This window comes from Mustela erminea, chromosome 16 (genome assembly GCF_009829155.1).
Source record: "Mustela erminea isolate mMusErm1 chromosome 16, mMusErm1.Pri, whole genome shotgun sequence".
Taxonomy (NCBI): Eukaryota; Metazoa; Chordata; class Mammalia; order Carnivora; family Mustelidae; genus Mustela; species Mustela erminea.
Window position 1 is genome coordinate 5,666,393 of NC_045629.1, and position 27,425 is coordinate 5,693,817.

The window sequence follows — 27,425 nt, forward strand, 5'->3', positions numbered from 1 at the left end:
TACCAAATAGAACAGCGGAATTCCAGAGGAGGAGAAAGCAAAGCATGGAATTCATGGCTTTCTCCCCATGATTCTTTAGTCTTGCCGTTAATTAAGTTTTTTTAATTTAATTTTTTTTTCTTCTGCTAATTTTTTTTAACTTTTACCCTTTCCTCTGTTAACTTTTTTTTTTAAAGATTTTATTTATTTATTTGACAGAGAGAGATCACAAGTAGGCAGAGAGGCAGGCAGAGAGAGAGAGGAGGAAGCAGGCTCCCTGCTGAGCAGAGAGCCCGATGTGGGGCTCGATCCCAGGACCCTGGGATCATGACCTGAGCTGAAGGCGGTGGCTTAACCCACTGAGCCACCCAGGCGCCCCATCTTAAAGTTTTTTAACTAGTTTATCTTAACAATACCTTTCATAAAAAAAAAAATCTTTTTTGAAACTTCATTATTATAGTCATATTTTATCCTTCATTGTATCTAACTTTATTTTTTGTATACACGTAGGGTTTTTTCTTCTAAAACATTTGGGGTGCAACTTTTTCTGATAGATCAAGGTATACCCTAAATCTAGCTCCAGGCTTGTTTTAGTCTCCAGCCCAAGCAAATTCTCTCCACTTTCTTTTTCTTTATTCTCCCAACCAACTTACTTTATCAACTCCTTTCTTAGAAATTAAAAAAATTTTTTTTTATCTCTATAGGCATATTCCATCCCTTCATTGTGTTTACCCTTATATATGTTTTTCATTCTTTAAAACTTTGGGAGGTAGTTTCTTCTAAGAGACCAAAATACTCCCCAAAATAAGTGGGTGACCCTGTCGAGTCACCAGTCTAATATATATATATATATATATATATATATATATATATATATATTTCTTTTTTATATTTTTTCTTTATTTGTTTTCCTTTTTTAATTTTTTTTCTTCTGAACTTCTTTTTATACCTTTTCTCCCTCCCATGATTTGGGATCTCTTCTGATTTGGTTAAAGCACATTTTCCTGGGGTCTTTGCCACCCTTTTAGTATTTTATTTGCTCCTTCATATATTCTTATTGGGACAAAATAACAAGGTGGAAAAACTCTTCACAAAAAAACAAAAACAAAACAAAACAAAAAACAATAAGAGGCAGTACCAAAAGCTAGGGACCTAATCAATATGGACATTGGTAATATGCCAGATCTAGAGTTCAGAACGATGATTCTCAAGGTTCTAGTCAGGCTTGAAAAAAGGCATGGAAGATATTACAGAAACCCTCTCTGGAGAGATTAAAGCCCTTTCTGGAGAAATAAAAGAACTAAAATCTAACCAAGTTGAAATAAAAAAAGCTATTAATGAGGTGTAATCAAAAATGGAGGCTCTTACTGCTAGGATAAATGAGGCAAAAGAGAGAATTAGTGATATAGAAGACCAAATGGCGAGAATAAAGAAGCTGAGCAAAAGAGAGACAAAGAATTACTGGACCACGAGGGGAGAATTCAAGAGATAAGTGACACCATAAGATGAAACGATGTTAAAATAATTGGGATTCCAGAAGAAGAAGAAAGAGAGAGGGGAGCAGAAGGTATATTGGAGAGAATTATTGTAGAGAATTTCCCTAATATAGCAAAGTGAACAAACATCAAAATCCAGGAGGTGCAGAGAAGCCCCCTCAAAATCAATAAGAATAGGTCCACACCCCATCACCTAATAGTAAAATTTACAAGTCTTAGCGACAAAGAGAAAATCCTGAAAGCAACCTGGGAAAAGTCTGTAACATACAATGGTAAAAATATAAGATTGGCAGCGGACTTATCCACAGAGAGCTGGCAGGCCAGAAAGAATTGGCTTGATATATTCAGAGCACTAAACGAGAAAAACATGCAGCCAAGAATACTATATCCAGCTAGGCTATCATTGAAAATAGAAGGAGAGATAAAAAGCTTCCAGGACAAACAAAAGTTAAAAGAATTTGCAAACACCAAACCAGCTCTACGAGAAATATTGAAAGGGGTCCTCTAAGCAAAGAGAGACCCTAAAAGTAGTAGATCAGAAAGGAACAGGGACAATATACAATAACAGTCACCTTATAGGCAATGCAATGGCACCAAATTCATATCTCTCAATAGTTACCCTGAATGTAAATAGGCTAAATGCCCCAATCAAAAGACACAGGGTGGGACGCCTGGGTGGCTCAGTTGGTTGGACGACTGCCTTCGGCTCAGGTCATGATCCTGGAGTCCCGGGATCGAGTCCCGCATCAGGCTCCCAGCTCCATGGGGAGTCTGCTTCTCTCTCTGACCTTCTCCTCGTTCATGCTCTCTCTCACTGTCTCTCTCTCAAGTAAATAAATAAAATCTTTAAAAAAAAAAAAGACACAGGGTATCAGAATGGATAAAAAAACAAAACCCATCAATATGCTGCCTACAAAAAACTCATTTTAGACCTGAAGACACCTCCAGATTTAAAGTGAGGGGGTGGAAAATAGGGTACTATGCCAATGGGCATCAGAAGAAAGCAGGGGTGGCAATCCTTATATCAGATCAATTAGATTTTAAGCCAAAGACTATAATAAGAGATGAGGAAGGACACTATATTATACTCAAAGTGTCTGTCCAAAAAAAAAAAAAAAGTGTCTGTCCAACAAGAAGATCTAACAATTTTAAACATCTATGTCCCTAACATGGGAGCAGCCAACTATATAAACCAATTAATAACAAAATCAAAGACACACATTGACCATAATACAATACTAGAAGGGGAGTTTAACACTCCCCTCACTGAAATGGGTAGATCATCCAAGTAAAAGATCAACAAGGAAATAAAGGCCTTAAATGACACACTGGACCAGATGGACATCACAGATATACTCAGAATATTCCATCCCAAAGCAACAGACTACACGTTCTTCTCTAGTGCACATGGAACATTCTCCAGAATAGATCACACCCTGGGTCCTAAATCAGGTCTCAACTGGTATCAAAAGATTGGGATCATTCCTTGCATATTTTTGGACCACAATACTCTGAAGCTACAACTCAATCACAAGAGGAAATTTGGAAAGAACCCAAATACATGGAGACTAAGCAGCATCCTTCTAAAGAATGAATGGGTCAACCAGGAAATTAAAGAAGAATTGAAAAATTCATGGAAATAAATGATAATGAAAACACAATGGTTCCAAATCTGTGGGACACAGCAAAGGCAGACCTGAGAGGAAAATATATAGCAAGACAAGCATTTCTCAAGAAACAAGAAAGGTCTCAAATACACAACCTAACCCTACACCTAAAGGAGCTGGAGAAAGAACAAGAAAGAAAGCCTAAACCCAGCAGGAGAAGAGAAATCATAAAGATCAGAGCATAAATCAATGAAATAAAAACCAAAAAAACAATAGAACAAATCAACAAAACTAGGAGCTGGTTCTTTGAAAGAATTAATAAGATTGATAAACCCCCGGCTGACTTATCAAAAAGAAAAGAGAAAGAACCCAAATAAAGAAAATTATGAATGAAAGAGGGGATATCACAACCAAAACCAAAGAAATACAAAAAATTATAAGAACATACTCTGATCAACTCTACACCAACAAATTTGACAGTCTGGAAGAAATGGATGCATTCCTAGAGACATGTAAACTATCACAACTGAACCAGGAAGAAGTAGAAAACCTGAACAGACCCATAACCAGTAAGGAGACTGAAACAGTCATCAAAAATCTCCAGACAGGGCACCTGGGTGACTCAGTGGGTTAAGCCGCTGCCTTCGGCTCAGGTCATGATCTCAGGGTCCTGGGATCGAGTCCCGCATTGGGCTCTCTGCTCAGCGGGGAGCCTGCTTCCTCCTCTCTCTCTCTGCCTGCCTCTCTGCCTACTTGTAATCTCTCTCTGTCAAATAAATAAATAAAATTAAAAAAAAAAATTCTCCAGACAAACAAAAACCCAGGGACAGATGGCTTCCCAGGGGAATTCTACCAAACATTTAAGGAAGAATTAATTCCTATTCTCCTGAAACTGTTCCAAAAAAATAGAAATGGAAAGAAAACTTCCAAACTCATTTTTGAGGCCAGCATCACCTTGATCCCCAAACCAGTCAAGGATCCCATCAAAAAAGAGAATTATAGACCAATATCCTTGATGAACACAGATGTGAAAATTCTCACCAAAATAGTAGCCAATAGGATCCAACAGTACATTAAAAGGATTATTCATCATGACCAAGTGGGATTTATTCCAGGGCTGCAAGTTTGGTTCAACATCCGCAAATCAATCAATGTGATACAACACATTAATAAAAGAAAGAACAGGAATCATATGATACTCTCAATAGATGCTAAAAAAGCATTTGAGAAAGCACAGCATCCCTTCCTGATCAAAACTCTTCAAAGCGTAAGGATAGAGGGCACATACCTCAGTATTATCAAAGCCATCTATGAAAAACCCACCACAAATATCATTCTCAATGGAAAAAAACTGAAATCTTTTCTGCTAAGGTCAGGAACATGGCAGGGATGTCCATTATCACCACTGCTATTCAACATAGTACTAGAAGTCCTAGCCTTAGCAATCAGACAATAAAAAGAAATTAAAGGCATCCAAATCAGCAAAGAAGAAGTCAAACTATCACTCTTTGCAGATGATATGATACTATATGTGGAAAACCCAAAAGACTCCATTTCAAAACTTCTAGAACTTGTACAGCAATTCAGTAAAGTGTCAAGATATAAAATCAATGCACAGAAATCAGTTGCATTTCTCTACAGCAACAACAAGACAGAAGAAAGAGAAATTAAGGAGTCAATCCCATTTACAACTGAACCCCAAACTATAAGATATGTAGGAATAAACCTCACCAAAGAGGCAAAGAATCTATACTGGACATCTGGGAAAACTATAAGAGAAGACAAAAAGAAATGGAAAAATGTTCCAGGCTCCTGGATTGGATACTCAGAAAACTACAAGGGAAGACACAAAGAAATGGAAAAATGGTCCAGGCTCTTGGATTGGAAGAACAAATATTGTTAACATGTCTATGCTACCTAAAGCAATCTACACATTCCCTATCAAAATCCCATCCATTTTTTCAAAGAAATGGAACAAATAATCCTAAAATTTATATGGAACCAGAAAAGACCTTGAAAAGCCAAAGGAATATTAAAAAAGAAAGCCAAAGTTGGTGGCATCACAATTCCAGACTTCAAGCTCTATTACAAAGCTGTCATCATCAAGACTGTATGGTACTGGCACAAAAACAGACACATAGATCAATGGAACAGAATAGAGAGCCCAGAAATAGACCCTTAACTCTATGGTCAACTAATCTTTGACAAAGCAGGAAAGAGTGTCCAATGGAAAAAAGACAGCCTCTTCAATAAATGGTGCTGGGAAAATTGGACAGCCACATGCAGAAAAATGAAACTGGACCATTTCCTTACACCACACATGAAAATAGACTCCAAATGGATGAAGGACCTCAATGTGAGAAAAGAATCCATCCAAATCCTTGAGGAGAACACAGGCAGCAACCTCTTCGACCTCAGCCGCAGCAACTTCTTCCTAGGAACATCGCCAACGGCAAGGGAAGCAAGGGCAAAATGAACTATTGGGATTTCATCAAGATCAAAAGCTTTTGCACAGCCAAAGAAACAGTTAGCAAAACCAAAAGCAACTGACAGAATGGGAGAAGATATTTGTGAATGACATATCAGATGAAGGGCTAGTATCCAAAATCTCTAAAGAACTTAGCAAACTCAACACCCAAAGAACAAACAATCCAGTCAAGAAATGGGCAGAAGACATGAACAGACATTTCTGCAAAGAAGACATACAGATGGCCAACAGACACATGAAAAAGTGCTCCATATCACTCGGCATCAGGGAAATACAAATCAAAACCACAATGAGATATCACCTCACACCAGTCAGAATGGCTAAAATTAACAAGTCAGGAAATGACAGATGCTGGTGAGGATGTGGAGAAAGGGGAACCCTCCTACACTGTTGGTGGGAATGCAAGCTGGTGCAGCCACTCTGGAAAATAGCATAAAGGTTCCTCAAAAAGTTGAAAATACAGCTATCCTATGACCCAGCAATCGTGCTACTGGGTATTTACCCTAAGGATACAAACTTAATGATCCGAAGGGGCATGTGTACCCAAATGTTATAGCAGCAGTGTCCACAATAGCTGAACTATGGAAAGAACCTAGATGTCCATCAGATGAATGGATGAATGGATATAGAAGATGAATTGAATTTCAAAAATTAAAGGGAGAACTTTCAAGGACCAAACAGATGAATGGATAAAGAAAATGTGGCATATATATGCAATGGAATACTATGCAGTCATCAAAAGAAATGAAATCTTGCCATTTGGGACGACGTGGATGGAACTAGAGGGTATTATGCTTAGCGAAATAAGTCAAGCAGAGAAAGATAACTATCATATGATCTCCCTGATAGGAGGAAGTGGAGATGCAAGATGGGGGTTTTGGGGGATAGGCAAAGAATAAATGAAACAAGATGGGATTGGGGGGAGACAAACCATCAAAGACTATTAATCTCACAAAACAAACTGAGGTTTGCTGGGGGGAGTGGGGTAGGGAGAGGGTGGTGGGGTTATGGACATTGGGGAGGGTATGTGCTACGGTGAGTGCTGTGAAGTGTGTAAACCTGGCGATTCACAGACCTGTACCCTTGGGGCTAAAAATACATTATATGTTTATAAAAAAATTTAAAAAATTAACAAAAAAGCATTATGATTGCTAAGCTACAGAAAAGGCAAAAAGTCGAATATTTTCTTAGATTTTCTTTTTGAACATTCTTTCTGGCTTTTTGCAGAAGGTATGGTCAGACAGACATGTAATGAAAGTCACACACACAACTTTGTATTTTCTAGCAGTTACATTACCAGTAAGCAAAAATAGAAGGAGAATTTCATTTTAAAACTATAGTTTATTCAAACCCATGTGCCCCCAGATATGTTTACATCTGCTATGGTACCAGAGGTAATTCAGTGCTTGGTCGCTATAGTTGTGAATGGTGCTGGAAGTGCAGGGAGGCAGAGATAGGGAATGAGCTGGTGGGTCTGAGGTTAGGAGGAGAGGGTGAAGGATGGATGTAACTAAGCGGCTTTTTTTTTTTTTTTAGGAAGAGCTGAGACAAAGTGAAAGTGTAAGATGTTCTCAGCTGTGCACAAGGTATTTAACCACTTTGTGAATCCTCTTCAAAGTATGTAATGATCATAATTCTGAATTCACTGAATTGTAGGAAGAGTTATAGCACTTGGGAAATTCCTGATGAACATTAAGCACTGAATAAATGTTGACACACACACACACACACACACACACACACACCCTTTAAAAAAAAAAAAAAAACCTCAGAATGTTTTGGAGTACCTGCGGGAACAGGGAGCTGACTTCATGCTTGAACAGGACTATGGATTAGCTTCTGCTGTTTTCTGTAAGGAATCTGAATTCACTTTTTATTTAGTTTTCAAAATCCTTATGTTATCAAGGAATGATAATTTTTCTAGTACTTGTTTCTTCCCTTTCCCTTTCACTCTCTCCTCCTTCTGCTCCTTTTCTTCTTCCTCCCTTTTTTGGTTGACTGTGCACGTTTTCCTTCTGATCTAGATGGTCACTAGAGATGGGAAAGGGCATGTGGGAGAGAATAAAACATTCAGTTTTGCGTTATTTTCACAGAAGTATCCAAAGGAGGTTGTTGAAAATCTTTAGTGTTAAGCTTTTAGGTGTTTGGGTGATTCAAAATAGAGCCATGTATGCATCTGTTTGCTGAAAAATTGAAGATAATCTATGTATTCATGGTTGGGTGTAGGAATTACTTGGGCCTGTAGAATCCTCCAGAATACAGACACAATGATCTGTTGATAGAACAAAACTTTGTTTACCTTGACAGAGTGTTCCCATCTGAGGAGAAGGGCAGGCAAATGGTGGGTATGTATGCAGTTTGGGGGATCTGATTTAAGGAGGACTTTTTAATAACAGTGTGATTGTAATTGGGTAGATTCACAGTCTAACAGTCTAGAAGAGACACCTTGGCAAAGCTGGGGTTCAAAGTGAGTCTCAGAAAACAGCCATTTCAGGCTGGTTGTTGTTCTGAGATGGGTATTTACTCTGAGAGTACCTTGTGTAGTTCCTGTTCAGATAAATATATTGTTAAGAAGTTCCTGGAACAAATAATGAAAATATTTTCAATTCTTCTTCCTGGGCAGAAATTTCCTGGAATAGTAAACTCATGTTAATGGATACAACCCAATAGTGGAGGCATGTTAGAGAAGATAGCACTCTAAGGCCTGGGAGCAGCCAGCTGTGTATGTGGGTGTTTCTGGTCCTTGAAAGTTCTCCCTTTAATTTTTGAAATTCAAGTACACCAGCCTTGGAAACAAATATTTACAATGATTTCCAGTGGCTAAAAGTTTGGTCCTTCAAAAGCATTATTAAGATGTCAAATCCCCAAGTGCCATTCTTCAAAATATCTAGCCCATACATCCAGCTCTGGATTCCATCTCAAGCCAGACAAGATAATAAATTACAGAAGAAAAATGACTATATTTATATATGATAATACATATTTGAGCAGACAATTGTGGAACAACAGCTGTTTCTTAAGATCAGGGAACTTCACGTTCTCTTTATGTTTTTAAACATCTAATAGCTGCTAAAGGTCAGTACACAGTGAACTTTTATTTGCCAGAGGTCAATCCAAAACTGTCAAATATACACGGGGCAGCTAGGGACAGAACACAATAATTATGTTGTTTTGCCCCCAAAAATGAGTTATTTACATTTTCTTCATAATTTGGCTGTTATTACAACCCGTATTAAGATTTTCAATCCCAATTCATCAAGTAAATGATTAAAATGTCATATTTTTATGATATGCCTTTACAAGAAAAATACATCATAATAGTGTGGCTTAAATGTGAAAATGATGCTTCTTTGAACAACTTCATCTGGAGCAGTGATTAAAATGACTGCCTCTTGCTCAATAACTGTGACTGGCGGCAGGTTAGGATGACGGCCAGCAAACTGGAGGATGGCTAAAGACAGTAATGATGGTCAGCAGGAAGGACAGGAGCTTCTCTCTGGGTCAGAGCTGGGTTGAGTACTGACGCTGGTACTTAACTTTTGGTCATCAAGAAAAATCAGTATTCTGTCTAAACCTCGGGTTTCTATCTGCATAACAGATAGCACTGTTGTGGAGCTTAGGAGAGCCAGCTCAAGGGCTTAAAGGGCACCAGGAGGCTGTTGGTAATGGTAGGTAGGCATGCAGAGAAAGGGGAACCCTTATGAAGGTTCCTTAAAAAGTTGAAAATAGAGCTACCAGATGACCCAGCAATTGCACTACTGGGTATTTACCCTAAAGATACAAATATAGTGATCTGAAGGGGCATGTGTACCTGAATGTTTATAGCAGCAATGTCCACAACAGCCAAACTATGGAAAGAGCTTAGATGTCTATCAACAGATGAATGGATAAAGAAGATGTGGTATATGTATATACACAATGGAAAATTATGCAGCCATCAAAAATGAAATCTTGCCATTTGCAACGATGTGGATGGTATTATGCTAAGCAAAATTAATCAGAGAAAGACAATTATCATATGATCTCACTGATATGAGAAATTTGAGAAACAAGACAGAAGATCATAGGGGAAGGGAGGGAAAAATGAAACAACACAAAACCAGAGAGGGAGACAAACCATAAGAGACTCTTAATCTCAGAAAGAAACTGAGGGTTGCTGGAGGAGATGGGGGTGGGAGGGATGGGGTGGCTTGGAGGAGGGTATGTGCTATGGCAAGAAAAATAAAAATAAATTTAAAAAGAGATTTAGGAATATGGGGCATGGCTGGGCTCTAGCATACATCTTGATCTGAACCAGTTCTTGTTTTCTTTCTTGCAGGTGAGGCGGGATCTGATAGGTTACTAGACTGATCCCCACAGATTACATCTTCAAAATGATGGAAAGAGGTTGAATGCTAACACTACTTTTCCCTAGTTTTCTGGTCTTGAGCAAGTTACTCACTTCCCTGAGCACCAGTTTCTCTGTCAGTTTAATTGGGCATGGTGATATTTACTGCATAAATATGGTTGAGGATTTCATAGTATATAAGGCTTCATTCACTGATTGTGTCTGACAGTGTAGACAGCTATTAGCCAATTAAATCTGCTTACTTTATAATTATCTGCTGACTAATGAGAGGAAATAGCAGGGTACTATTCCCAGACCACACTAAAATGGACATAATGTGTGGGAAGAGATGTAGAAAACATTAGTTTTGTGAATAATAGGAAATCATTGATGTATCATAACAAGTCTCATTTTTAAAAACTTTTTCTGGTGAGGCAGTTCCTTTTTTTTCATCCAGGCCTTGGTTCCAGTGGAAGCATTTTAGTTCTTTGTCTGAAGGCCCAGAACCTTTCATGAAATGGTGAGAACAGTCTTACAGAATAGGCTGAAAACAAGCACAGCAGCACTCACTACCAATTTTCATGTTCTACTGTACAGTAAAGATATAGCCCTGAACATTTTTCTTGCTTTGATGAAACAATTTTAACTGTTTGAATTGCTAGAGTAATAATTATTTCCAGTGGAAATCCAATGCTGTCATTTTTGTTTTTTGTTTTAAAGATTTTATTTACTTACTTGTCCGCAGTGGTCTAGGGAGAAGCAGGCACCCCACTGAGCAGGGAGCCTGATGTGGGACTCTGTCCCAGGACCCTGGGATCAGAGGCTTAATGGACTGGGTCACCCTGATGTCCCTCATTCCCTGGTTTTAAAGATTCCTTTGGCATTCTGAAGTCTGCTCGTGGAAACTGGCACCCCTCAACATGGTCGGTTATAGTGTGGCCCCCTCTGACACTTAACTGGGTTCCTTGCCTCTTATCGTCTCACTTCTCACTACTTTTTTGATATTTTCACTACCTTAAACTGCTTGGTTGGTGATTTGTCTCACCAGCATGCTTTTGCACATGCAATTCCTGCTGCCCGCAGTGCTTTTCCTGGAACCTGCCCTGCACCCCCTTCACCAGCACTTTCCCTGGGACGGAGTTTGTTAGGTGCCCCCGCACACCTTTTTCACAGGAGCCTGTATGCGTGGACATCACAGTACTTATCACTCATTTCATCATCCCTCACTGGGTTGAAGAGTCGTAGAAGCCAGGAAGTGGGCCTCACATAAATATCCTTGAATGAAACCTCTGTTGTATGAATGTATGAAGCCTAGCGATCCCTCTCTTATTTCCAGTACCAGTAGGACTGGTACTCCTTCTCTGATATGTTGGGAGACAGGGACACAGACACCAGTTCCTGATTGTGAAATTGCAATCAGGATAAGATACACATCCTCTGTGAAGGGTGAGCTAAGAACACAGCTGAGCATATTGGCATCTTGTGATCCATTTTCATAGAGTGTATCATATGCACATTTGGTATGAATAAATTTGGTGACTCAAAGCAGGCTATCTTGTGCATTAATGACTGTGTGCCAACCCCTGTCCCGCTTAGGTCTACCCAAGTATAGCCCTGGCGTTCCTTTGGGGAACCAGACTTCCCTTCAGTCAATTGTTCTTCATTACATGGATTACATTGAGTATAAATGTCAACTAGTCCTAGAGATGTAAATCTGGGCAGAAACTGGAAAATTAAATTAAGCTGACTCTTTGACGTTAGATAGGAAAAATATACAAGCAAAGGAGATGCTGTCAAGAATTAATCATTATTTTTCTTTAATTTGTGTTTAGCTGGCTTGTATGAATACAGAGATATACTCAGTACCCAAAGCAATTGTGGAATTAGCAGATACAGGTGAATCACCTGTTAGTGCTAGCAAAGTTTTCCCTCACATCAAAGGTAGCCCCTGTTCTGGATGTGTATACTGAACCAAAGGCTGTGTCAACATATCAGTTGGCAAAAACATCCTGTCCACTTGGGATAAAATAATGAGCCAGGCAGACTGGTTGGCGGAACTGAAATGCATCAGCACTACTTGACTCTGGGGCAGTCTACCTCAGCAGACCTCCGCCGGGACAGTGCTTTCCATGGAATGAATGGCAGTAATGGTCTCGATAGAGTAGCCCAAGAAAGAGCAAAGCAAAACTCATTATCAATTTTTATTTCCTACCATACACCAAATGTACAGCACTGAACACAATTTTGTTGTTTTGATGTAAGAAATATTAATTGTTTGAAGAAACAGTATACAAACAAGCTACTTCAAATTAAAAAAAATGCATACATCATTGCCTTTTTGCTGTTTACAAAAGACCCAATTTACAGTATCTATCATTAACAGAGTTGAAAGGAAAAAAATCAGTGCACATTACAAAACACATCAAGTACAAAGGAGGCAAATAAATACAAACATACTTCACAAAACAGTCTGCTCAAACTATGCAAACACAAATAAATTAACCCGAAGTCATAGTAAATTATGGTAATAAATACATAGGTTGGTAAGAGATTTCTTTTAAATTAAATAAAATATATAACAAACTTGTTAAAATATTTAGCAAATTAAACCTCTGTCTTTGTAATAAGTGAACTTATTTGTATGCCTCTATCAAGTACTGTATAGCAAAATGTTTGCAAGTACATAACTTTAATAGAAAATTTTGTTTGGTGTCCCATTTATAATAGACAGCACATATGGTAGCTCTTTTTTTAAAAGTGATTTTTAAATTAACACCGTTCCTACCTAAGAACAGACATCTCATTTTCACTAAACTAAGATTCAAGGGTTCAAATGAACCCCAAACAGAAGATAAGCCCCACTTAGTACATAACAATGACCACAGTGTCATGGAAGTGGAATTACTGTTGATATTACTTTTCATTTGTGCAGGTAACAGTAATAACAGTGGAATATATCAAGCCTGTGAGTGCCATCACATTCAATCTACATATCCATGAGGCTAATAAAAAATAAACACTTTTGTTATAGCACAGAAAATTAAGCCCACACTAAGTTCAAGTGTCCATTTACACGGAGGCACATTGCACACGAGGTGTGTGTGCACACCAAAAAGGCAGTTTAGCTGGTTGTCTATACCTTTTTCTTAAAAAAAATAAATATAAAAAAACTTTTGAAACAATGTTTAACTACTTTACAGTCCCTGAAATAGACATTGCCTTTACTATAGCAACTACTAAACTCTGATCCATCCAGAAATCCAAGATTTGGGGCTCAATTTCATGCGTGTGTGAGTGTATGTGAGTGTGTCTCTCTGTGGGTGTATGTCTGTGAGTGTGAGTGTGTATACTTTGTAGTGCTTGTAGTTCTATGGAAAGATTTTTATCAAATTGAAAGGTCTCTTGTTGCCTAAGGAGGGTAAGACAATGCCACCAGTGTTTAAAGTATTTACTCGGATCAGAGTAATGTATTTTTCATGTGTTACTATATTTCCTGTTCCTTTCCAGTCCACCCAGTAAGATAAATGCTATTTCAGGGGATATGGTATCTACAAAATTTTCCATTTGGATGTATTTGTATTTGCTAAGTACAAATCTACATCAATATTGTCACTTGTATATTGTACCAACATATGGCAGGAAAGCCTGGCTGGTCACATCAAGTCTTATTTCTCATCTTGGGATAAGAGTTGCCAACTATCTGATATGACTTGAAAAACAAACAGACAAATCTGCATCACTAAAAAAGCTTATGTTTCTTTAAAACATGTCAAATAAATAATTCATATTAACTAAAACCGTACAGCCAAGTCGAATACTTTGCTGATTGCTATATTTAATTATTGCTAACAAATTCTGAACAGGCTGTTTTCCAGTACACTGTGCTACTGTGAGTGCGCATTTCCCACTAGTGGGCGCCATTTATCTTCTTATTTCTTCCCGCACCTCACGGCAAGCTCATTTACAAATACAAAAGCCAGTAAAAGGGAGGAAAAGAAATGTGCAATAAAAATCAAACCGGACCATAGTGCAGTCCTTAGACAGGGATTTCCTTCTTACTTTTTTTGTTTTCTCATTTAAACCCAGCAAGGTGTGTGATTTGAGAATAGCATTTCTATTTAAATTCTATTGGAAAATAAATTAATAAACACACTTGTAAAAATATGGCAGACTTCAAAATGCAGTTAAAAGATAAAAAACTCTTTGATTAGAAATAAATAAAATATAAAAATGTCACATTTATTTTACATATACTTTACAAAAAAAAATCCAAAAGAGTGCAATGAAGAAATAAAATTAAAACATATGAAAATAAATAAGATCTGATATTTGACTGCATCGCTTTTAATCCAAAGAGTCTATTATAGTTTTTCTTTCCTTTTTATGTCAGCTGGGGGGAAAAATTAGTGCAATGTTGCAATTGTAAATGCAGTACGGCAACCTATGTGCCTTAGCAGCACAGGAGTCCCTTCCAGATCCGTCTGTGTTACTGCTGTTTGTAATTTCTGTTGCCTGGCAGCGCTGTGGTCCTACACATGGATGCCCTTCACTGCCTGTTTGATACTTTCCAGCAGAGCTTTGCATTCCGGGGAATAGTCCCGTTCCAGATTGCTGTACATGTCTGTGAGTGTATTTACATATGCTTCAAAATTCTGCTCACTGATAGGCCCCTAAATGAAGACAAAACACATTGAACCAATCAGAGTCACTCAGGCTGGGACAAAAGGAGGACCTAGTAACACGAAGAGTATCAGTGACTCCAGGGGCTTAAAGGGAAGGGAAGAATCCATATGGCTGCTGGAGTTTGGGGAGATGGAGAGACACTGAGTATGTTGGGACTCAACTGTTCACTCTTTACTCCATTGATAGACTTGCTGTGATTGTTAATATTTTGCGGTCAATTTGGAGATGTGTCATATAGATACCTGGCTACTGAGCTGGACCCCTCAGAGCTGCACTGCTTCTTTGGGGAGGCTGCCTCAGCTTCAATTGCACATGCCCAGCATCACAGACCTCCTGTCTGCACAAGGGGAATGTCGGAGAGGCTATGGAGGAAAACTTGGCTTGAACCAGGTGGTTCCTTTGACAGCAATGGCTGGAATTAAAGGCACTTAAGATCTGAGCAAGTTGCTCACTAACCAGGTGGAAATTTTTTCTTTTTTCATCCTCACGCACCTTATTGGCTATTTGGCTATTTTCCCCTTGTGGCATCATTGTAATATATCCTTCCATTTTTCTATCTCTGCTCAGGCAGCACATCAGATTCACCAAGACCTGCTTATCTCTTACTCTTTTTGTGTGTTTTAGTAGCTTGTTTGTCTAATGTGGTGCTTCAGAGAGTGGTCACTTGATCCATGTAAAATGCACGTGTGCCTGAAGGGAAGTGCAAGACACTAAGCGCATGCTACTAACCATTTCTGGGTGCCTCCATTTTCCCACCTTTTGGAAAACATGTGAATGTGCTTTACTTACTTCACGAAATGCTTGGAAGAAAGGATTTTTCAAAGGTCTAAATACTAGAGCAATAAAGGATGTTATCATTATTGCTGTTATTTAGAAGGCAGGCTTGGTAATTCTGAAGATTATCTTGCTGTGCTTAGCAAGATATTGATCTGAATTATGAGTATTGTCTAACCATGGTTTTCTGTTCCCTTGCAGTTTCTGCCCTTGCTGTGTCATGGGTTTCTTGGAGAGTTTGTAACTGGACCAGGACCCAGGCAGCAGAGTGGATAAAGTCCACACAGTAAAGCCTGGCTCATCTGGCTTTGGAGCCTGGATCAAATACATGATCTCTGAACTTTGATTTCCTCAACCACAGAATGGGAAGGCCAAAGCTGAATGTTGGGTGTCTGTGTGAATATTTAGTGTAATCAGCCTTAAAAATCATCACTAGGCTGCCTTGCATATAGCTCTACAAGGTACAGTTTCTCTTGTATGGTAATGATTATCGCCCTTGACCCGCAAGGACAAGAAGCCCCAGTTCAGATGTATCTTCTCTCCCTCTATTTCCGCAAGTCTACACACTTATATATGCTTACATGACCAATCAGCGAGCAGGGTACAGGAGGGAGCGAATCAGGCTGTGCACCTAAATGAACAACTTCGCTAGCAACCAATGCTGTTTACTTCCTCTTTGGGCATTCTGCTTAGTCTCACGAGGCAATCCTAACCTGGCAACTAGCCAGGCGCCATCTTTTAATGGCAGAGGCCGCCCTGGCCAGGGGCCTGCCTCCGACAATGATTATTTTTATGGCATTTGTGAAGGAAAACGTAGTAATGAATACAAATTTCAAGTATGAATTAGACAAATGTTCATAAATAATATTACAATAATATCTAAAATTTACCTTAATACTGGCCATAAGGTAATAATTTATTTTCCTTTGTTATTGATTTTTTTTTTAATTGTCAAGAGACACGTTTGGAATTGGGTAAGATAAGGGTTCCATGCTGCAAAATTGGGTAAACTGAGGGATTTATTGCTTTCAGGTAAGCCAATCATATTTTTTCATGAAATTGCTGCTTCTTTATATATCTTTATATATAAATTCTATATATAAAATTTGCAGCTCTAAAGAACTTGCTCTAAGCATTAAGGAAATTAAAAGCCTTCAACAATGCAGCCTCTCTTCCAAATGTTTGTAATATTTATAAAAATGTGACAGGAACTAATTATCTATGAATTTTAAATAGTTGCCAAAACTCAAATATATGTTTAGATTTTGAAAATAAGGATGACTTGCTCACTTTTTATTCCATATGAGAACATGAATATGTTCTTCCTACTTAACGCCAAATTAAAAACAATTTTTTTCTTTTTCTTTTTCTTTTTTTTTTTACGGTTCTTGAGCAAGAGTGGATGGCAAGAATGGCTGTAAGTCTTCTAAGTTCTCTATTTAGAAATAAACTTTTATGAGGGAGCTTTGGCCTCTAACCTTCGTATTACATTATAAAGCAAGTTTTGAATAAACCCTCACCTTTAAATGATTCCTGCAATTTCAAAAACCTTTGGCTTTCATGTAATTTAGTGTATGTGTCTGTCACGGTCCCCGTGAGGGAGGTGGTTGCCTGTCAGATGCGATAGAATATGCGCACTACCTGTGTGGCTGCTGATGGGTGGCCCTCCTGGTGAGTGCGCAAGGGCGCTGCAACCGAGCAAGCCAAGGTCCTGCCTTGGACTTACCATCTGTGGAAGCTGAATATCCGCAAGGCTTGAGATGAGAGCTTGACTCAGGCCCGCCAGCTCCTTCAGCAGGCTCTCGTTGTTCTGCTCTATGAGCTTGTTCTCCTCCTCTATTGTCTTTAGGTTGCTCTCCATAGATGTGATCTGAAAAGGAAGTAACTTGGGAATGTGAGCAGCTGGATTTGGAGGAGGGCAAGCGGTTTCTCTCTGAAGAAAGGCATCCGCTGAACCTGACTGCCAAGGAATGCGTACTCCTCCACAACTTCTCATAAAACCGCAACCCCTCATATTGCTTTAAGTTTTGGAATCACATTCCCAAGTTTACATCTTTAGCCCAGACTTCCTATGAGTTGCAAACTCCACATTTCCACATGACTACGTGGTGACTATCTCAAGTTTAGTATGTTCAAGAGTGAGCCTTTGCTACTTCCCCCAAACCTGCTCCACACATAGTCCTCATTTTCCCAACTTGAACACTGCTCAGGCCTGAAAGCTCTCTTTTCCTCATAGTCCTTCACAGTATTCAAGATGGAGACTGTCCTCACCTGCGCTGATGGCCCCTGGGTCCAGCCCCTGGAGTGACTGTAACTGCTTTCTCATGGGTGGCCCCATGCCTGGCTTTGCCCCATGCAATCTCTTCTTGGTCTGTCTTCAACACAGCTACCAGTACAAGTCTCTTAAGATGTAAGTCTTAATATAGGTCAAATATGATTGGGTTAACCATTGGCTCAAAATAAAATATAAAAAAAATTTCCATTTGGATAAATCTAGTCAGAGGATGGGGCAGATGTTACATAGAAGAATACAGAATTGAGAAATTGTTTGGATTTTTCGGTAAACAGTGTCTCCAGAAAAATCTCCAAAAAAACTGTTTCTAACAAATAACACATTCAGAGATGTTCTAGAAAATTCAAATGTGAAAAGTTGATCTGTTTATTTGAATTTTGAATAATATTAACTACTCTTACATCTTCTACTGACAGTTTTTCTAAAACACGATGTGCTCTGCAGGACTCTAGTTAAAGGATGATTGGCTTTATTTGCTTCTAAAGCCTTTAAGACACCCAAGGCAAAAACAAGAGTAGCTTTGCCTACAGATAATCAGTGATGGCCCAGGGTGATCTACCTAGCCATGCAATGGTGTCATCGAGACATGGTCAATGTATTCATTGTAAGATACCAGTTTATTTTTTTACACAATGCTTAACAGTTTTATGTTTTGCCTCCGCTATTGATTGTGATCACTTTAAAGATAACTAATAGCTTTTCTGTTGTGTTAGTGTTGTTTTTACCTGCGTCTGAAGTTTCATCATATCTGCTTCAATTTTAAGGTTGGATTCATTCAATTCCTTTATTTCTTCATCCAAATGCCTAATTTCTTCATCACTCTCTAAACCTACAAAAAGTCAGACTATCTGAGTTTAAACAGAAAATATTAGACAGTGACAATATGAGTCATTTTATGTTTAAATTTGTGCTTTGCTAAGTGAAAATTGGACTTTAATTTGAAATGTTGAATTTTTACCCAAATCTATATCCAAGATTCTAAAAAAGTGAGTTAAAGAGTTCTTTTGTAAGAAAAAGGAGTAGAAAAGTAATACCATTTAATGTAGCATTGTTATGTTCCAGGTATGTTGCTACCCATGTCTGCAGATAATTTCTGATTTAAACTTCACTACACATTATGGGGCATGTTCCATTATACCTTTTTCACATGTGAAGACACTGAGTCTAGAGAGGCTAAATGCAGCCACACTCATCACGACAGAGGCTGCATAACCTGCCTGTGTCCAGAGTAACAGCAGAGGTAGGAATGAATTCCATAGCCCATGCATCCTCTTGTACACCGTGTTGTAAGAACAGTTACGACTCGAATTATGCTGATTAGTTGTATATTTTTTACCTGTGTGGGACCTTATGAATCATCAGTGGAGGCAGAGCTGGGGTGTTGGCAGGGGGCTTAGAGTCCAGGGTCACAAAATTTGGGTTCCTTATGTAGAGCTGGATAAGGAGCAATGCAATCTAGGAGAAGGAACATGGGCTTTGGAATTCGAATGCTGGCCCTGACTCTTGCTCTTGAACCTGACAACTTACTTAATTTCTTTGTGCCCCAATTTCTTCTTCAATAAAATAAGCATAAAATCTATGTTATAAGAATTAGTGCAATAAATTATAAAGTGCTGAATGAATAGTAGGTTCTCAATAAGTGGGAGTTATTTCTCATCACTATTTTTTTTTTTTAAAGATTTTATTTATTTATTTGACAGAGAGAGATCACAAGTAGGCAGAGAGGCAGGCAGAGAGAGAGAGAGGAGGAAACAGGCTCCCTGCCGAGCAGAGAGCCCGATGTGGGACTCGATCCCAGGACCCTGAGATCATGACCTGAGCCGAAGGCAGCGGCTTAACCCACTGAGCCACCCAGGCGCCCTCATCACTATTTTATAGAAGGAATATGAATGCATTTTAAGTATTTTTTTTTAAGTTCAGAATGGAAGGTCATATTAAAAAGGACAGAAACAGGACATGAGGTGAGTGAATCTGCACCAAAGAGATGATGACAATTAAGATGGATAAATGTAAACTTCTGCATTTATTTTATTTTATTTTATTTAAGATTTTATTTATTTATTTGACAGACAGAGATCACAAGTAGGCAGAGAGGCAGGCAGAGAGAGAGGAGGAAGCAGGCTCCCTGCTGAGCAGAGATCCCGATGCGGGGCTTGATGCCACGACTCTGGGATCACGACCTGAGCCGAAGGCAGAGGCTTTAACCCACTGAGCCATTCAGGCGCCCTGAAATACTTGTTTTTGACAACACCAGGGAGCGTAGATGATCCATTAAACAGGTATTTTGAGTGCTATCAGCACTTAAAATTTTTCTGGTTTGAGCAAATGAAAATTTCTATTGCTACATTTCTTTGCCAAATTGTTTTTCCTTTTTGTCTCTTCTCAATAAAATTCCACTTCAGAAGATAGCATTTTCTTACAAAGTATCTGGTGAGGCAGACAATAAGCAAGGAAGCAACTGATAAAATATGAAGAACTATGAAGGAAACAAGCAGGGCGCTGGGGAAGCCTCTTTTAATCTGAGAGTTTACTGATACAGTAAAAAACAGGCACATGAAAAGCTTGGGATTGGTTGGGATGAGCACCCCAGGGGAGGGACTAGAAAGCACAGGGGCCTGGGGAGGGAAGGGAATGGATATTTTGCTTCCGGGACTATAAGAAGGCCCTCATGAGTGAAGAAACAGGTCATGGGAGACCTCACAAAGAGCTTGGGTTTATTCCCTAGGCGATGGGAGCCAGTGAAGAATTTTAAGCAGGGGAGTTGATGGGATCTGGTTGGCTTTGTGAAGGCATAACTCAGATCTGAGTAGAGAATGGGGGGACAGGGAGAGAGAACAGAAACCAGAAGACCAGCTAGGAGATTATCACTGGGATCCTGGCTCACGTGATGGTTCTTTGTCCATGGAAGTAGTAGTAAGTGTAATAGAAGTGGACTCAACATAAAACTTGTAGGTGGGATTCGCAGCACTTGTGATGAATGGGAGGAAGGAGATAAGAGAACAGAGGAATCAAGGAAGACTACCTGTTTCTGCTTGAGCAGCTGGGCAACTAGTGGCATTCCAGGGATGAGGGAGCCTAGGGGAGCAGAAGCTTCCAGCAGGAAAATCAAGAGTTTAATTTTGGCTGTGAAGTCACAGATATTTGTGAGAAGACTCTGTGAGCCCAGATTCTTTGTACTGAGCTCTAGTTAGGATTATATTCCCCTGGCATCCAATGCAGCGAGGACACTCAAGCCTCTTGACGAAGATGGGGCCATTTGAAAGATGCCTAAGAACAAAAGCCTATGGGGAAGGTATGATCATGAAATGAGACCTCAAAAAAGGAACATTGTGATGGGATCCAACACATAGTAGGTACTCCATAAATCCTCAGGCAATTAATGGATAAATGAACTAATGTTTTCGTAATGATTTCTGGAATTTGGGGGGATTTTTTTCTTTAATTTTGAGAGGAAGGTAGGTATTTTAGCCAATCTCTTTGTCATTTTTTCCATGGATACATTACCTTATCTATTTCTATCGATTATTTATCTGTCAGCCTCCTCTCCATACACAGTCTTTAAGAGGCTCTGCTCCTGAGAGGAACTGAGAGGATGCCGCAGATTTTGAATTTCACTCTGCACTTGCAAATAGGAACTCATTGGATTCTTTAAGGATCCCGAGAGGCAGAGATACTTCTTACCTCATTTTATGGATGGGAAAACAAGGCATGAAGAGGTTAAAGAGTAAGCAGTAGAGCTAGGATTCAAAATGCAAGCTCTCTGGTTCCAGAATATGTTCTCTTAACCATTTTAATGCTACCTTTACTCATGGATATTTAATCTGCTTTGAAATTTTCAGTTAAATATTTGCGCTGATGTTCCTTGATGGATATACACACAACAGAATAGAGAGTAGAAGTAGAGGGCTGGGTTAGACTAGCCATATATTGTTGACCACGGAAACCATATAAACTTTCTGCTAAATATTTTAGTGGACCTATTTCAGTGTTTCCTTATAGGTAAGCCTGTTTAAAAGCAAAAGAATATGCTTTCTTTACTTGGTACAAATCTATGCCTAATATACATAATTAAGGATTACATAACTTATAATAATACTTTATATTCTGTATAAATGAATAAGGGATGTAAACACTTGTATATAGCAGATATGCTCAATTTATAAGGGGCTTTAAGTTGTTAGATAAAGTTTTATCCAGAAAAGAATAATGTATCACAATAATAAAGCATGGTTATTTGCCACATGGTTATTTGCCACATGCTAAATATAAGAACACATATATAGGTCAACCATTATAACTTTTATTTGTCTCAGAACAGAAAGGCAAGGGTTTATTCATGTACAGATGTTCTAATTTTATTATCAAGGACCAGTAATGGTCTTTAAAAAATTAGCATGGCAATTTAATTATAGCAAGGAGAACTAAAGATCAATTCTTCTAAAATAAACATAAATATTTTTGGTGTTGACGTTCCATGTTTTAATTGGTTTGTAGGTAAAATTCTCCTAACATGTTAGGTAATCTGAACAACTGCCTGAATGATTTGTATCTATTTTAATTTAATATAGAACAACAAGAAGTTTAAAGTCATATACACTTTGTACATTATTGCAATTTGATTTCTTTTTAGGACCTGGGGAATGTTGGGTTACGCCTGTTTTATAAGTCATCTAGGGAAGCATGGCTGTGTCCAAGCTTTAAGGTAGGGGAGTATGGAGAAGGGCTCAAATAACTTTAGGTCCTCCCTGACCCTCCACTGACCACTGACTTGAACTCAGGTGGATTTTTCTTCACACACAAGTCATTGTGGGTTCTCAGGCTTCAGAAAAGCATCAGCCCCTAGCTTTTTAGATTATGAAAATGTGTAAATTTTACAGTTTCCTGGCCCATTTAGAATAAATGCACGTCAGACACTTGTCAATGTGTTCCAGCCATCTTTCTGCTGCTTCACATCCTTTGGGAGTTCCGCTGAAGACGCTCAATTTAAAAAGCACCCTTCAGGGCACATGCACCCGAATGTTTATAGCAGCAATGTCCACAATAGCCAAACTATGGAAAGAACCTAGATGTCCATTAACAGATGAATGGATAAAGAAGATGTGGTATAAATATACACAATGGAATACTATGCAGTCATCAAAAGAAATGATATCTTGTCATTTGCGTCTATGTGGATGGAACTATAGGGTATAATGCTTAGCGAAACAAGTCAATCAGAGAGAGATAATTATCATATGATCTCCCTGATATGAGGGAGTTGAGAGGCAATGTGGAGGGTTTGGGAGTAGGAAAGGAGTTAATGAAACAAGATGGGATCAGGAGGGAGACAAACCATAAGAGACTCTTAATCTCACAAAACAAACTGAGGGTCGCTGTGGGGAGGTGGGTAGGGAGAGAGTAGTTGGGTTATGGACATTGGGAAAGGTATGTGCTATAGTGAGTGCTGGTGAAGTGTGTAAACCTGGTGATGCACAGACCTGCATCCCCGGGGCCAATAATACATTATATGTTAATTAAAAATTTAAAGAGTAATAAAAAAAATAAAAAGCACCCTTCAAAGAAGGTACGTGCAGTCCATCTGCTCTGAGGTTACTATAACCATCTACTAGGGGGTTTGAACAGCCCAATGGAGCTGTGTGTACCTGGCCCACATCTCACTGGCACTCTGCAAAGCTTTACTATAATTTGTTGCAATGCCAATAGCTTACTGCTTGTTCTTATCTTCATTAGGAAGAGCCTGTGATTTCTATTATATTTACTGTTAAAGGTATTGCTGGTGTTCTTATAATGAAGGCTCATAGGAAATACTTTCATGCACTCACTTCCAGAGAAAGTTTTGCTTTGAATTTACTTGCTGACTGTGTGATTCTTATAGTGATTATACTCTCCTTTTGCTTTGGGGTTTAAAGAGCTGAAAGTCAAATCTGAGATCCCTTTTTAACCACTGCAAAAAGGCTTGCTTCACACATTCCGGTTATTATCCTCAGGCTTGTCCCACTTTGCTTTCTTATCTTTGATCTCCTTTTGTCTCATTTTTTTTGAATTAACTTCTAACTAGCTCTTTCTTAATGTAGCATTGCACTCCCCATCATTTAACTATTGCTTGAAAGGAGGTGACATATAAATTAAAAAAATGTATATGTATACACACACACACACATAAAATTGTGCCAGTTTCATAGAGAATGTGCTAAGAGGCAGTTGAGAAGTGGGGGATTTCCGAGGAACAATGAAAAACATCTGGAGAAATCACTTTTACTGAGCATCTAAGTGTTGGAAAGAATGTCCAGCATAATCTCTAACCTCCAGTTCTTTTATTCCTCCTCCACAGGCAAATTGACCCCCTTCACCTCTTAGTGGCGGCTCCAAGAGGGAGAGCAGGTCCCCAAGAGGCCACTTTAGATAATGCATCTGACAGCAGATGAAAACCTCAGAAGGGAAATTGTATGAGGCTCAAAAGTGCTTCTCTCCCTCAGATACTGCATATCTTCTTTGTAAAAAATCATAGCAAATTAGAAAGATTGGGAAATGCTTTCAAAAAAGTAAGGTAAAAACAGTTACTCCAATCCAGTTATGTGCCAAAGACATCATCAAATCAATCTCCAAAACAAAACAATGCTTTGCCATTGTTTCTAGATGCTTTAGAATGATGATCTAAGGAAACAACACATGCCTGAGATGACATTGATGAGAACTCTTAGGAAAAGCACTCAAGAATCAAAGAAAAATGGGAGGATCCAAAGATAGAGCTCAGAAACTTCATTACTAACTTCTATAAAGCACTGACACTAGGGAAATATAGATAAAAATTTAAATCATCCAGATTCATCATAAATATTTTGAAGATGCAATAAACCTTAAGGATTCAAAGACAGATGCCAAAAACTGTATTTCTTGAAATATGATAGAAGGCTTACAGCAGGAACACACACACACACACACACACACACACACACACACTCATGCAAAGGTGTGATTTTGAGGACTGAAGGACAAAAGTTCAGCTGGTGTGTCTTAGTCCTTCCAATGGTAATGCTTGATTTTTTGTGTTAGAGATACTTAATGAAAAAGGAAAGAGAAAAACTCAAGAAGTTGTTTTTTAGATGAAGTTATAGTTTTAGTTGAGATTCAAGGAAAACATCCTTCTTGTATATTAAAATTACACTTTCCATATAGAGAATAATTTGGCAGGCAAACAACTTTGGAGAGCTACAGCTGAGACCTTGGTGGGGATGGCAGCTTTCTAGCCCTGTGCTCTTACCGCCAGTTGCTTTGAGCTTGATGGTCATTAGTTCTTCTGAGACCTTGCCCTTTTTGATGGCTTGTGCATTTAGAGGACATCCAGATAAGCTGTGAGAATAGAAATAGTACCAGTGTGTGAAATACATATTACCCCCCTCCTTTTTTTTTAAACACATGTCACTACATCAAAAACTAATGACATACTGTATGGTGACTAACATAACATAATAAAAAAACACATATTCTTACAAAAATTAAAATTTTGTATTCATCACTTACTAAGTCTTTGACTACTAATTACATTATAATCTGCAGTCTCTTTGTAGAAATAACACATAATATCTATGAACACAAAAGCAAGGGCCCTCAGATAATATAATTATGTTTTGTTTTTGCTCTTTAAATCAAAATTCAAATAACTATTACTGATATTATCATTTAATTAATTGTGTGAAAATGTTACTATTCTGCATTCATACAAGTGCCTTTTTAAAGGAATGGTTACTTTATTTTCTGTAAATGTAAAATAGTACATATGTATTACAAATAAGAATTGTTCCAAATGAGTCAATATTCCATGAATAATTAAGCAGGATCTAGTTCTTCCTGTCTTTTATGTACTACAGTCTGATCTTTACAGAATGACTCAAATTAAACCCAAAATAAAAATAAACTGGTATATCACATGCCGTTTGGACAGGAGAACATTTCTACTTTATACTCTTAATTTTTTAAACATTACTTTCCATTAAAAAAAAATGCCTATGCTGAAAGGAGAATGAAAGGAACCACTAGAAATATATTCAAATGCACTGCCTGCAGGCGGTGTATTGTCCTGCAGTGGGGTTTACATCTTTTCCTTAATTGCTGTATTCTTCAGCTGTGCTTCCTTTCTTTAATGTCATCTGTTTTATTTAAATTGCACCAAAATGATAATGAAACATTGAACAAAATTTGTTTGCTGTAGTAGATGATCAGATGATTTTGTTGTTTTAAGTAACCATTCATTCTTTTGCAATTTTGTTGCATTTTTGGAGATGCAATTATTAAATAATGTTAAAAATGGTCACAATCAGCCACTAAGAATATTTTTTTCCTACAGATATTTGGTTGCAATTCATGTACAAAATAATCATTTTCAATTCAAGCATTACAACACTTGGCAAAGTGAAAAGAAATATTTCTAAAGCATGGCCCTTAGTAAATGTTTGCTACATGAATGTGTGGTTTTTTTTCAAGATTTATTTATTTATTTCAGTGGGGAGAGGGGCAGAGGGAGAGGAAGAGGGAGTATCCTAACCTGACTCCCCTCTGAGCATAGAGCCAGATTTGGGGCCTGATCTCATGACCCTGAAGATCATGACCTGACCTGAACCAAGAGTTGGTCCCTTAACCAACTGTGTTACCCAAGCGCTCTATGAATGTATTTTAAAGTACATTCAAAGTTATTCTATATGAAGATTATATGAAATCCAAAAATAATAGATATGTAATACTAAATAGAAAAAGAAGGATATGTGGTTTGCCAAAACTTGATAAATTATGAAATATTTAACACAGGAGAAGAAAATAATGAAAAAACACAAACAGAACGATAAACCAGATTTTCCCATTTTGTAAGATTCTCACCGTACAATGTGGCCTATATAAGCTTCATTATATTTTTTCTTTTTCTGAAAAGTTTTTATAAGTCTGTCTTATTTTATGTCATGTATTGTGTTCTCAGAAAACGGTCATGAACAGGATTAATATTTAGTTGGTAAGGTGGATTTTAAAAGTGACCTGTAGTGGGGTGCCTAGGTGACTCAGTTGGTTAAGTATCCATCTTTTGATTTCAGTTCAGGTCATGATCTCAGGGCTGTGGGATCAAGCCCTGCATGGGCTCCGCGCTCAGTGGGGAGCTTGCTTGGGATTCTCTCTCTCCCTCTCCAACTTCCTCGCCTCCCCACCCCTCCCTCTTCCCTCAAACTCGCTTTCTTTCAAATAAAGCAAAAAAATCTTTTAAAAGAAAGTGACCTGTAGTAAGTCCATTTGTCATGTAATGGTAATGGCTACTAATAGCTTAGGAGAACATCCCTGACTCTGTCCTCTAAGCAATCAGTTTTGTTCCAACAACAAGACAATAAATGTCCAGTTGTAACACAGTGGTGAGGAGAGTTAATGAAGTGTCCACAGCTGTGTGACTTAGAACCTGAGGGTATAGTTAAGTTATGAAAGTGAGGGTATGGTTTCACCATGTCACTTGATAGTTTGTATCTTCCAATGCAGTTACATCTTCCAGGGTATAAAACAAATCTTCAATTAAAAAAAATGGGATAAAAAAATGATAAAATGTCATTTTTCCTTTTGAGGATGATCACATCCTCCATGGGGATTCAAACTATTGCTTAAGAAAAGATAGAGGTTGACTGGGGTGTCTCTGTCAAGATTTGGGCTCTGAATTGCAAAGGCAGGAAAAAATGTCTTTTATGGTTTTGACCAATTTGCAACTTAATCACATATCATGGCAATTTTAAACCATATCTTCATCTGCCTT

The 27,425-nt window shown here is 38.3% G+C and overlaps 1 protein-coding gene across 3 annotated transcripts in view; it reads right to left on the bottom strand.

Annotated features, from left to right (window-relative positions):
* Positions 1-14,144: 14,144 nt before the first annotated feature.
* Positions 14,145-27,425, bottom strand: part of ST18 (ST18 C2H2C-type zinc finger transcription factor) — a 103,561-nt gene continuing 90,280 nt past the window's right edge. For all 3 annotated transcript variants that reach the window (XM_032316460.1, XM_032316461.1, XM_032316459.1), the window contains 4 exons: positions 24,909-24,997; positions 18,373-18,476; positions 17,081-17,224; positions 14,145-14,567 (listed from right to left, as the gene is read on the bottom strand). In XM_032316460.1, the coding sequence (XP_032172351.1) occupies positions 14,427-14,567; positions 17,081-17,224; positions 18,373-18,476; positions 24,909-24,997 (478 nt within the window). In that variant the 3' untranslated portion in view covers positions 14,145-14,426. The remainder of the gene's footprint in view (positions 14,568-17,080; positions 17,225-18,372; positions 18,477-24,908; positions 24,998-27,425) is intronic.